The 12,041-nt window shown below is 44.0% G+C and overlaps 1 protein-coding gene across 1 annotated transcript in view; it reads left to right on the top strand.

The window, feature by feature from the left end:
- Positions 1–12,041, top strand: part of LOC119262917 — a 32,091-nt gene that overhangs the window by 10,179 nt on the left and 9,871 nt on the right. The window contains exons 5-9 of the mRNA XM_037536339.1: positions 1,628–1,774; positions 5,429–5,545; positions 5,631–5,696; positions 5,925–5,990; positions 8,301–8,422. Coding sequence (XP_037392236.1) covers positions 1,628–1,774; positions 5,429–5,545; positions 5,631–5,696; positions 5,925–5,990; positions 8,301–8,422 — 518 coding nt within the window. The remainder of the gene's footprint in view (positions 1–1,627; positions 1,775–5,428; positions 5,546–5,630; positions 5,697–5,924; positions 5,991–8,300; positions 8,423–12,041) is intronic.

Here is a 12,041-nt window from a genome sequence, read left to right as displayed (position 1 = left end):
TCACCGGAAGTGCTTGTCTGTATGCTGGTTAGTGGAACACGGAGATGTGATCAGACTGTCCAAAGTCTCCCCTCACATTGCTGTAAACTTGGTCAAGTATGTTACTGTCCCTCATCGCTAAGCTTACATGCTGATGGTACTTGGGGAGGACAGTCTTCAGGTTGCAGTGGTTGAAGTCACCGGCAAGAATGAACACGGCGTCTGGGTGTGCAGTCTCTTGTTTACTAATAGCGTCATGTAGCAGCCCTAGAGCCGTGGCCGAGTTCACGCATGGCAGGATGTAAGTAGCCAGAATAAACACAGAGCTGAACTCTCTTGGCAGATAGAAGACTCTGCACTTCACCATTAGCAGTTCTAAGTCTGCTGTACACCACCTGTTGTTCACATAGATGCAGACACCGCTGCCTTTGTTCTTCCCCAACGCTGCCGTGCGGTCCCTGTGGTGGACGGAGTGCGTTTCCAACTGGAGTCTGGCGTGCTGTCCGAGAGCTAGGTTTCCGTAACAATAAGAGCACAGCACTCTCTGATCTCACACTTAGTTGTTATTCTGGTACTCAGCTTGTTTTCGAGGGAGCGAACATCTAGCAGCAGGCTAGGTAGCGGTGGCCGTGTAGCCCTAGCCTTTAGCCTAGAATGTAGCCCACCTCTCTTGCCCCACTTCCGCTTTGGCTGCTCTGTTTGTCGGCTGTGCTGCTCACCCGAGGCCGGTGCTGCTGGGCCTTGCCGGCTGGTGCTGGTGGAGTGTGAGCGTAAAAGTAAGTTGAAGTCTGAGAGGCTAAAGGTACGTTCCTGACAAACTTTACCGATCTCCAGGAGTGCCTCTCTACTGTAACTAACTGCACCGTAGATGCACTGTACATTTAAAATAAATTTAAAGTAGTTAAGGTAAGTAATAAACAGCATCGGTCGCAGGAGGAACAGACAAAGACATCTGCCACGGTGAGCGCCATCTTTAAAAAAAAATATACAAATATATATATAATTTTTTTTTTTTTTACTGCAAAGGAGGATTCTTTTATTTTTACCTAATAATCTAATTCTGCTGTGGAGCCACAACAGTTGCATGCTCCTCCGAATTCGTATGTTGCTGACCCCTGTTTGAGAGACATAATTAGTAGCTTGTAGTGGATCACTTGGCACTGAGCTGAGCTCAGATATTTCCATTCAGATAATCCAAAAATGTCTACAAAAATTGTCTAATTTAACCGCTGCTTTAACCCCTAAACTCCTTAACCACTTAAAAACGGCCTGTGTGTGGATCAATGCTGCATCTCCTCACTCTAATAGCTATACATACAAAACAGTTTCACTGTAGTTATTGAATAAGTCATACTAGTTATGGTTTAAAAAGCTTAAAGATATAGTAATAAAGATATATAAAGACATAATATCTGGCAATTACCTTGCAGTTTGACCCTTAGCAGTTAGCCATGTTATTGCTGGCAATTATTAAAGCTTGTTGTAATTTTACTTTTTTTTTCTTATTTGCTTATTTCTGGCAAATAATTCACTGTGTAGCTATGCAACACATTGTGTGATTAACTATGTAATTCAATATATAATAACATAATTACATATAAATAATATAGCAAAACTGCAATAACTCTGTTTTTCCCCTCTCCTGTAGGTGAAAGCCTCTCTGGTAATGAATGTGTTCAGTGCTATAGCTGCAGTAACAGCCATCATTCTCATGTCCTTGGACATGGCTTTTGGGCCAGTGAACTGGTGTGGTCTTGTTGGACGGCGTATGGATTGTTTAATTGACCTTTCATTGGTGCGTGTCTTATTACTTTGCAGTTGTGAGATCCAACTTTGCTTTTGCTCCCTTGTAAATTGACCTTGTTAATGATGAAACCGTGCAACTCTGTTCTCCGGCTACTTACTGGACTGTCTGTTACAGTTATAAAAGGGAGGTGTGACTTTTTTTGTAATTGATAGTATTAGATGACATCATCAAGAACAGCCTATTGGCATTTTGGAAAAGCTGTACCTCTGACTTTGGGCTTGGCTCATCCCAGCTATGACCAAGCAAAATAGACCAGAATGACCACAAAAAAATAAATAAATGCAGTCTCCAGAAATCGCTATGAGGAGAAGGTCAGCTAAATTAGTGGACAGGAGGCATATAGCCTGTATATCTGCAGAGTTCAGAATGAATGCATGAGACTCACCTTCGAAGCCACTTCTCCTTCTGGGCCACAGGGGGTGCTGGAGCCTATCCCAAATCAAATCAAATCAAATCAAATTTATTTATATAGCGCTTTTTACAACTGATGTTGTCACAAAGCAGCTTTACAAAAATGGGAATCACAGCACAGAGAATCAGACAAAACACTGAACATAATATACAGAATATACAGAACCCCCGTGAGCGCTGAGGCAAGGAAAAACTCCCTCAGAGCTGGAGGAGGAAGAAACCTCGGGAGGACCAAGACTCACATCTAAAGGGGGGACCATCCTACCACTGGTCAGACAACTTATAAGTTAAACATTGAAAAGTCAATTTTACATCCACGCAGTTCTAATATATTCAGGTGTGTATAATCAACAGTGGAAACAATTAGAGTTCATATAGATTTGGATGTGATCTGTAGTGGAGAAGCTGCGTTCCAGAAACTTCCATCAGTCTGGTCAATCAGGGGGACAGGGGGACTTGAGGGTGGGACATCCATCAGTATTGGGCCGGACCGGTGGACAGTCAGTAACTCGGAGGAAGGAAAGATTTAGGAATTAGTTTAGACTGGATTTATGAAGAACAGAAAATGTAAAAAATTATCAGAGTGTGACTAATGACTCCGGCAGGTCTGAATATGACAGCCTAACTAAAGGGAGAGAGCCAGAAGGTAACATAGACACGGAGGCTCCCTGAGACACTGGCATTCACCCACTCCACCGTCCACAAACCTGAGTGACTGCATGTAGTGAGTGACAGCAGCACCAGCATCTCAGTTTACCCACAATTCACTATGTCCATGAACCCCTGGATCTGCAGCCTTATCTAAAGGGAATTAACATTAACTACCAAAAGCTAAACTAAACAAGTAAGTTTTTAGTCTAGACTTAAAGATTGAGACTGTGTCTGAGTCCCGAACATTATCGGGGAGATTATTCCAGAGTTGGGGCGCTTTATAAGAGAAAGCTCTTCCTCCTGCAGAGCTTCTCTGAATTTTGGGAACTACTAGGAAGCCAGCACCCTGTGATCTAAGTAATCGTGGTGGTTCATAATAGGAGATAAGGTCTCTCAGATACTCAGGAGCGAGCCCATGTAGGGCTTTATACGTTAACAGGAGAATTTTATAGTCTATGCGGAATTTGACTGGAAGCCAGTGAAGAGCTGATAGGACTGGACTAATATGGTCAAATTTTCTAGTTTTAGTAAGGACCCTGGCTGCAGCATTTTGAACTAGCTGAAGTTTATTTAAGTTACTGCTAGAACATCCTGACAGTAGCGCATTACAGTAGTCTAGCCTTGACGTAATGAGGGCATGTACAAATTTTTCTGCGTCATGTAAGGATAAAGCATTTCTTAGCTTGGCGATGTTACGGAGATGTAGAAAAGCTGTTTTAGTAACATTAGATATGTGTTTATCAAATGCTAGATCTGAATCTATGATAACGCCAAGATTTTTAGCTGTTGAACCAGGTGTGACTGAGAAGTCGGCCAGATTCAACATTAGGTGTGATAATTTATTTCTAGCAGCTTTAGGGCCTAATAGAAGAACTTCTGTTTTATCACTATTTAATAGAAGAAAGTTGTGTGACATCCATGATTTCACATCTTTTACGCAATCCTCCATTTTCTTTATTCTCTGTTTGTCATCAGGTTTGGCTGATATGAAGAGCTGCGTGTCGTCTGCATAACAATGAAAATTAACATTATGTTTTCTAATAACTTTGCCCAGGGGGAGCATGTATAACGTAAATAATAACGGTCCTAAGATAGAGCCTTGTGGAACTCCATATCTAACCTTTGTATAATTGGAGGGTATATTATTTACCCTCACAAACTGAAAACGATCGGTCAAGTATGATTTGAACCATGATAAGGCAGTTCCAGTTATACCGACCATTTTCTCTAATCTTTCTAGGAGGATATTATGATCTATTGTATCAAAAGCTGCGCTCAGATCAAGAAGTACCAGTAAAGAAACGCAGCCTTGGTCAGCGGCAAGAAGCAGATCATTTGTTATCTTAACTAGAGCTGTCTCAGTGCTATGATGAGGCCTAAATCCAGATTGGAATTTTTTATAGATCTGGTTTCTTTGCAGATAAGAGCCAAGTTGTTGGGCCACGGCCTTTTCTAAAATCTTAGAAATAAATGGTAAATTTGAAATAGGTCTATAGTTAGATAGTACACTAGGATCAAGATTTGGTTTCTTGATCAAAGGTTTAATTACTGCTAGTTTAAAGGCTTTGGGAACATACCCCAGGTTTAATGATGAGTTTACTATTGTTAATAGTGGTTTAATTATGTCTGGTAATACCTGTTTTAATAGTTTTGTGGGAACTGCATCAAGTGTACAGGTTGTGCAGTTTGATGAGGAGATAATTTTCTCCAGTTCTAAATGATGTAGTGGGTTAAAAACTTCCAACCTGACTTCGGTAGCTGGATTTTGTTCTATATCAGCCACACCAGATGACAGACAAGCTGTGCTATTTATCTGTTGAATTTTGTCCCGAATATTTTCGATTTTATTATCAAAATAGTCCATAAAAGCATTGCTAGTGTGGATTGCTGGAATCTGAGGATCAGTACCTGCCTGATTTTTAGTCAGTTTAGAAATAACACTAAAGAGAACTCTAGGGTTGTTTTTATTAATCTCGATCTGAGAGGCCAGATACTCTGAGCGGGCTTTATTAATTTCTCTTCTATATTCAACAATACTGTCTTTCCAAGCAGAGTGGAATACTTCCAGTTTGGTTGATCGCCATTTTCGCTCAAAATTTCGTACTAATTGCTTTAAAGTACGAGTTTATCCCAGCGGTCATTGGGCAGAAGGCAGGACACACCCTGGACAGGTCACCAGTCCATCATAGGGCAGACAGACACACACATTCACTCACACCTAGGGGCAATGTAGCATGTCCAATTGGCCTGACTGCATGTCTTTGGACTGTGGGGGGAAACCAGAGTACCTGGAGGAAACCCACACAGACACAGGGAGAACATGCAAACTCCGCCCAGAAAGTCACCCAGCCGGGGAATCGAACCCAGTCCTTACTTGCTGTGAGGAAACAGTGCTACCCACTACAGCACTGTGCCACCCCTATACATTTGTTTGTATATCTTATGTAAGATTATAGTAAGAAATCCCAGCCATTTAAATTTCAGCTTTGATTTGTTATCACTACACTAAGATATGAATGGAATACTATGAGTTACATCATCATATGTTAAGCTGAAATGCTGTTCATGTTTGCTTGCTAGTTTCACAGCCAGACTAATGGGATCAGTGGAGTGCTGCTGGTTTTCTCTCTGCTTCAGCTCATCATCTCCATCTGCATCGCCGCGTTTGGATGCAAAGCTGTTTGCTTTGAAATTCCAGTGAGTTGAAATTCCAGTGAGTTGTCTTAATATGAATCAATCATTTGACAAGTGATCCCTGTCTGTTGTATATTTCTCCTTGCAGGAGCTTGCTGCAGTTGGGAATACATATGAGATTCCCATCCCTGTTCCAAGTCTTATGAACTCACAAGTAAGAGAAGTGCAATTATGTCAGTTCTCAATGGAAATACACTGCCATCCCTCACTGTCTCATTATAAAATCATAAGACCCCTGGTCAAATGATCTTTTGTTGACTTTCTGACATTCCATTATATCTACATGAGAGCTTGCATAATTAATGACAAAATAGCATAAATAACAATATCAATTGTACATAAAGCATATTGTCACAGATTCTACGTTCTTCTTTCTCTTTAGCTGTACTCCAACATGGAATTCACACCTGAAGAAAGCCCTCCAGCATACACAGAGAATGCTCACAGATAATAAATGTACACACATATACAGTATATATGTATTAAGTAAGGCTCCACTCAAAAAGAAATGAATATAATAAATAATGCAATGATGTTTTTTCATTTATGATCAGCGTTTTGTTACTTATGCCTTTTTGAACATGCTAATAATCATAAGTGGCACCTGTCTGAATCACCTGCAGTGAAAAACAGTATGCTTTATTTACTCATTTAAAAAACAAGTGCAATATTTCTATATATTTCTATATTCAACTCCACTAGTTAGTCGGGGTGGTTGACTGTGGTTTCATCTCCCGGGTGGCCTAGTTGGTGGCTGGGAATTGACTCTGGGATGACTGCTTGTGTCGGTAACTTCCTGAGTAAGCTGGGGGGCCTCGGCGGCTGACCTGGGGTGTCTGTGTGCTTGCCCTGGTTGGTGGTGGATGGGTGGGGGCTCGGGGGGCGCCGCCGTTTTGCCTCGGGTGCAGGTCCGGGGACGCGTGGAGGGTGGGTGCAGGCCCTGGGTGGGGTAGCTGGCCTCCCCTCCGGGGCTGGTGGCGGGACCCGGGGCCCGATGCCTTGGAGCCGCCCGACCCCATGCTGGGTCCCTGCCCGTGCGGGGATGGCTTGCGCCGCTGCGGGTGCACCACCGGGTGGGGCGGGTTGACCTTGCGTCGGGGCGTCGGGTCTGTGCCTTGGGGTTCTGGGGTGCCTGAGTGGCGGGGGTGGGGCGGTGACCAGTGGGGGGGGTGTAGGGTGGACTGGGGGCAATGGGTTCCTGACTCAGGCCAGCTTGTCTTCTGTCTCGTTGATGTCTGTTGTTGTTTGACTGTTGTTTGACTGGAATGGTTCGGTACAGGTGTATATAGGTGTGGGGGTCTATGTGTAGGTGTATATATGAGAGCAGGTGGATGTGTGGGCGTATATAGAGGATGAATGTGTCTAGGTGTACATATATGTCTAAGTGAATGTGTGGGTACACATGAGGGTAGATGTATATGTGGGACGGGTGTGTGTATGTGTGGGGGTGTGTGTGTGCAGGGGGGGGCTGTGTGTGGGTCCGGGGGTGTGTGCGGGGGGGGGGGGGGGGATGTGTGGACGCCCGCGTTCGCATGGGCATGTGGTGCTGTGTGGTTGGTGTTGCTGGGCGGGCTGCTCTCTGCGGTAGGGGAGGTGGGGGCTTGGGCGGGGTGGCGGCATAGGGTGTCTCCGTGACCTCCCCGGGCCGACCTCATCCTGCCTCGAGCGGGGGGACAGTGAAACGCGGAGCCTCATGAGCCAGCTAGTCAGCTGGCTCTCCTCTTCCAGAGGATCATTGCCTCTGGACCTACATACCCCCCCCTCCATCCACCCCCAGACACACACACACACACATACATACATTACTCCCCCACCCAAACAAACACACACAGTACTCATACATTTAGGATCTTGGGGGCAGGCATGTTGCCGGGGGTCAATGAGGTCAACCCGCTGTCATGGCCTCACTCGTCTCCTGACGACTGTCTGTCCCTCAGTTTTTACTGCACTTTAGACATTCAGGGCTTTTGAGGGGACGGTGTAGATGGACACTGCAGACCAGTGGCCCGGTGCTTAGCCCATGTTTGCCCACACACCTGTCCCCCCAATTTTAACTACACCATAGTATCACACACTACCCCACATTCATATACACCAACTCCTGCACTCAACACTTCACTGGAGGTGGAAGGGTGGGAAGGTCATCCCTCACCCGTTTCCTGCTCCCTACCGGGGCGGGGTGTTGAACGCCGGAACAGGGGCTGGGCCAGGGGCATTCCTGGCGTCCTGGGGTTGCTGCCCGGGCCCCCGCCGCCCCCGCCGCGGAGGGTGGCCTGTACGGCGGTGCCGGTCATGTGGCATTGTATGGTTGGGTGGGTGTGGGCGTCAGTTCTTCCCTGACGTGCGCCCTCAGACTCGTGTGCAGTCGTGCATGTTCCTCCCGTGTGTGCGCCCTCCCGCATGTGTGCACGTTCGTCCCATGTATGCATCCATATACAAACTGTTACTGGCTGGCCTTTCCATTCGCCCCCACCTCATCTAGGGGGATGGGGGGGTGTATATATGGGTGGGTGTTTGTACATATTGGGGTGATGTGTATGTATATATGTGGGTGTATGTATGTATGTAGGAATGTATATAGGTGTGGAGGTATGTGTGCGTAGGTGTATATATAGGGGTGGAGGAATATAAGGGAGTGAAGGTATGTAGGTGTATACATGAGGTTGAGTGTATGTGAGGACAGCTGGTTCTGGGTCGGGGGATTGTTGTCCCCGGTCCTCTCCCGGCTGCTCCCCTGTGGTTGCTACTTCCCCCCCAGATGGGGGGCGCCTTGGGGCTTCAGGGCCTGGTACTCCGGCGTGACGGTTGGCCCGCTCCCCTGGGTGGTTGGGCTCCGGGGCGGCTCAGGGCCCCTCGGCGGGGATGGGGCCCTGATGGGTGGTGGGTGGCTCTCGGGCGTATGAGGCGCTGGGTCTTTGCTGCTGCCTCGTGATGGGGAGGGGCATCCTGGGGGCGGCTCTGGTTCCTCTGGTTCCCCTGGACCTGCGCTCCATGGCTGGGGGGGGTGCTGTCCGGAGTCCCCCTCTCCCTTCCGCTGGGGTGGGCATGCAGGGGTCACTGGGAGATACGGCTCAGGGTCTCCACTGCTCCTGGGGGGGCCGCGGCGGGCGGGATTCCCTGGTCTTTCTCTGCCTTCCTCTGGCCTCTGGGGGGATGTTGTCGCAGCTTTCTGCCCTCGATATTGAGTGCATCTTGTGACAAATTTATACTGTACTACACTCACAAACACACACACTCACATACACATACATCACAGTCATTTGTGCAGTATTTCCAAGTGCTGTATGTCTCAGGTACACTTTCTTCTCTTTTCTCAGGAGCAGCAGTTGGTGAACCATCGCCGTGGCATTTGCGCTGTGTTTTTCTTTTTTTCTGCCCTTTTGTTATTTCCCTTTTTTTATATATTATTGTACTTAGTCTTTCACCATTCTGTTTTTTTTTCTTTATTTAATCTCATCTGAAATACATTGATACCTTTTAAATTAACATATCTTCACAGGTATCTCCAAAATCAGGAGAAGGTTAAAAATAGTCTTAAAGTTAAGGCAGGTAAATGTAAAAAAATTCAATTTCAAGTATTTTTTAGTTGGTCCATTCAACCAGGAAATATGTATACAATGTAAAGGACAGTTGCTGTGTTTACATGATGAGTAAAAATACAGTGCTGAGAAAATAGAGATGCCTTTTTTTCTGGACAGTGCAGATATTTTTTCATTGATCTGATAGGAGAAAACAATGATAAGACATTCTGATAATACATCGCTGGAGTTTCTGAGCACTCTCCATCAGTACCTCGCTAGGAATGTGTTTATAAGATGCTTTATTTCCATTTCTTGCAGATGGTTATTTCTGTGAACTGTGCTCATTTATTGTAGATGTATTCTGCTGTATGAGTTGACTGTAAATCCCTCAATTGCAGTATTTTCAGAGGCAGCATGAGGGCGCTGTGCTCAAATCTTTACCTTTCATGGTCAGTAAAGCAGAGCAGAGATGAATAGGTTTCATGACATTAATGTTAAATAATTCCCTGAGATTGTTTTATACTTCACGATACTTCACCTCCTTCATGCTGATAAAAACGGAAATGAAACGTTTACCCTCCACGTATTTCAGCAGCGTTATTGAAGGCAGGAGGCAGTTCCACAGCTCTGTATTATGAATTAGCTCATTGCAAGTTATCATTTGACTGCTGTTTGAACTTCCATTCTTCACATATACTTTATTTAAGTCAACCAGTCACTCCAGGGTTGCCTGGACTTTTTGGGGGATCATTGTGAGCTGAAATGACTGATTTTGCACTAGCCTTTCTCTATATTTGTAGCTTTTTAGTGGCTACAGCACAACTGTGGAAATGTGTTATGTTGGTCAGTCTATTTCTTGCTGCCAGTCTGATAGCTTTGAAATGAGCTTAATCGGTTCCTGACAAAATCAAAGGAGAAGCAAATAAGATATTAAGTGTATGAATTTGCACTTGTCCAGGGTGCCTTCCGCGTATATATATATATATATATATATATATATATATATATAAATGCATGATTATGGGATCACTGCAGGGAATATTCTTACATCAGTGAAATATCGACTGCAACACAAGTATAAATACCTAAAATAGCAGCTCATAAAAACTACTGAAGTAGGCGAGAGGGGGGCACAAACTGACACAGGGTAAAATATAGCTTGAAAGGTTAAACAGGTTCAAAGCATTATAAAATTTTTAAATTCATTATAAAAAGCAAGGTCACAAAAATGTGACGCTGGTGGAATGTGTGAAATTTCAGTCAGGAGGGCTGGCATACAGCCTTGTTTAATTGTGTTGACACATTTCAATGGGAAAGACCTTTACACGGTAATAAGGTAATAAGAAATGCATCATGTATGCAATCAAAAAAAATAAATACTAAAAAAAGGTATAGGTACTTTATTCAGGAGAGCTTACACAGCGGATTCTTCCAATGCAGTAATAAAAACTATGACTGGATGCTTGGTGTCACTGCTGCATGCGGCCTATAGTTCCTACTAAAATTGATTCAAAGGAATTAATTACCCTGTAGAGCATTAAAACAATATGACTCTCAAAGTAACTCAACCAGCTAATGCAGTGTCTGTGGCAAGTGTGAAGCCAGGCTCTTCATGAAGGAGGGGATGTTCTACTCAATCCAGCCAGTAGTTGACAGTGTTGTGTCATCTCCACCCTGAGTAAAGATGAGCAAATATGCTCTAAAATTATGGTTTTCAGAGTTTCTTTTTGAAAAGGGTTCTATATAGCACCAAAAGAGGTTCTTCTTTTGTTTCAGTGTTGAGCTAGTGACAACAGAAGACCCTTTTTGATGTTATATAGAACGCTTTTCACAACGGTTCTACATAGAACCAGCTATAGGACACCTGTCGGCCTGAGGAACAGAGCACAGAGCAGAGATGCAGAGCATTCATGGTTCTTTATAGAACCATTTTCTTTATTAAATAAACCCTAAAGAGCTATTTTTAAGTGTATAAGCTCCAAATATAAAGTGTTTTTCATTTGACAGCTTACACTATAAATATAACTTGAACCCCTTGAATCACCAGGGCCCAAATTTCTATTACACACCTAAGAATAGCTCAGCCAATTTGCAATGAAGTCCCTATAGTTACTGAATAATAAACCTTAGTAAAACAAAACATTCCAGTTTTTAGCATATTAATAACTGTTCAGTGATAGAAACACGGCATGCAGGCCAACCCCTTTAGTCATATATCACCATGGAGATGATCAATATACAAATGAAGTGAGATAAAAGGCTGTTAACCTACATTACTGTAACACGGTCCAGTCTAGTCCAGTTTTTTTTGCCTGCTCATGGACGTCTCGTATGGATAACGTCATGCAACAGGGGAGTAGCCACACGTTCAACAAAAACTCCTCCCTGGCAAGACCATGATACTGCAGAGTTCTGCCTTTTCCCCAAGCTGACACAGCTGTTTCTGCTCATGTAATAGGGCTTCATAATGAAGTAAATTAACATGTAAACATCTGCGTGATATTGTAATTATAATTTATAAATGTTAAATTATCCATCAAAATTGGACTGAAAAAGCATGATAGAAATAGAGTAAAAATGGGTGCGGCCTAATATTATAATGAATACTCTTGACTGACATCTCCCAAACACTCCCAATGCCACTGACACAGAACTAAACCCAACTGCAAGAGTGCATCAGGTCTCTATATGTACAGGTGGTGTTGTTGGCTCTACTGCATCCACTCAGTAAAAATATTTTCCAGATTTCCTACAGTTCTATGTAAAAGTTTCCGCACTCTCGGCCAAATTACATATTTTGTTGATTTTTGAAGTGAAAATAAATACAACCTGTGCAGCCAATTATTATTAGTCTTAATCACAAAGGCCAATGCCTGAATTATGCAAAAACAGCATCTACATAATGAAATGGTCATCTGTTAGGCCACGTCTACCTGAGGGTTGCAGAGAGCTCCACTTTAGTGACTAGGGCTGACCGA

Source organism: Pygocentrus nattereri, chromosome 30 (assembly GCF_015220715.1).
Source record: "Pygocentrus nattereri isolate fPygNat1 chromosome 30, fPygNat1.pri, whole genome shotgun sequence".
NCBI classification, from domain to species: Eukaryota; Metazoa; Chordata; class Actinopteri; order Characiformes; family Serrasalmidae; genus Pygocentrus; species Pygocentrus nattereri.
The sequence above is the reverse complement of the archived record's forward strand: the minus strand, read 5'-3'. Positions and strand labels throughout refer to the sequence as shown.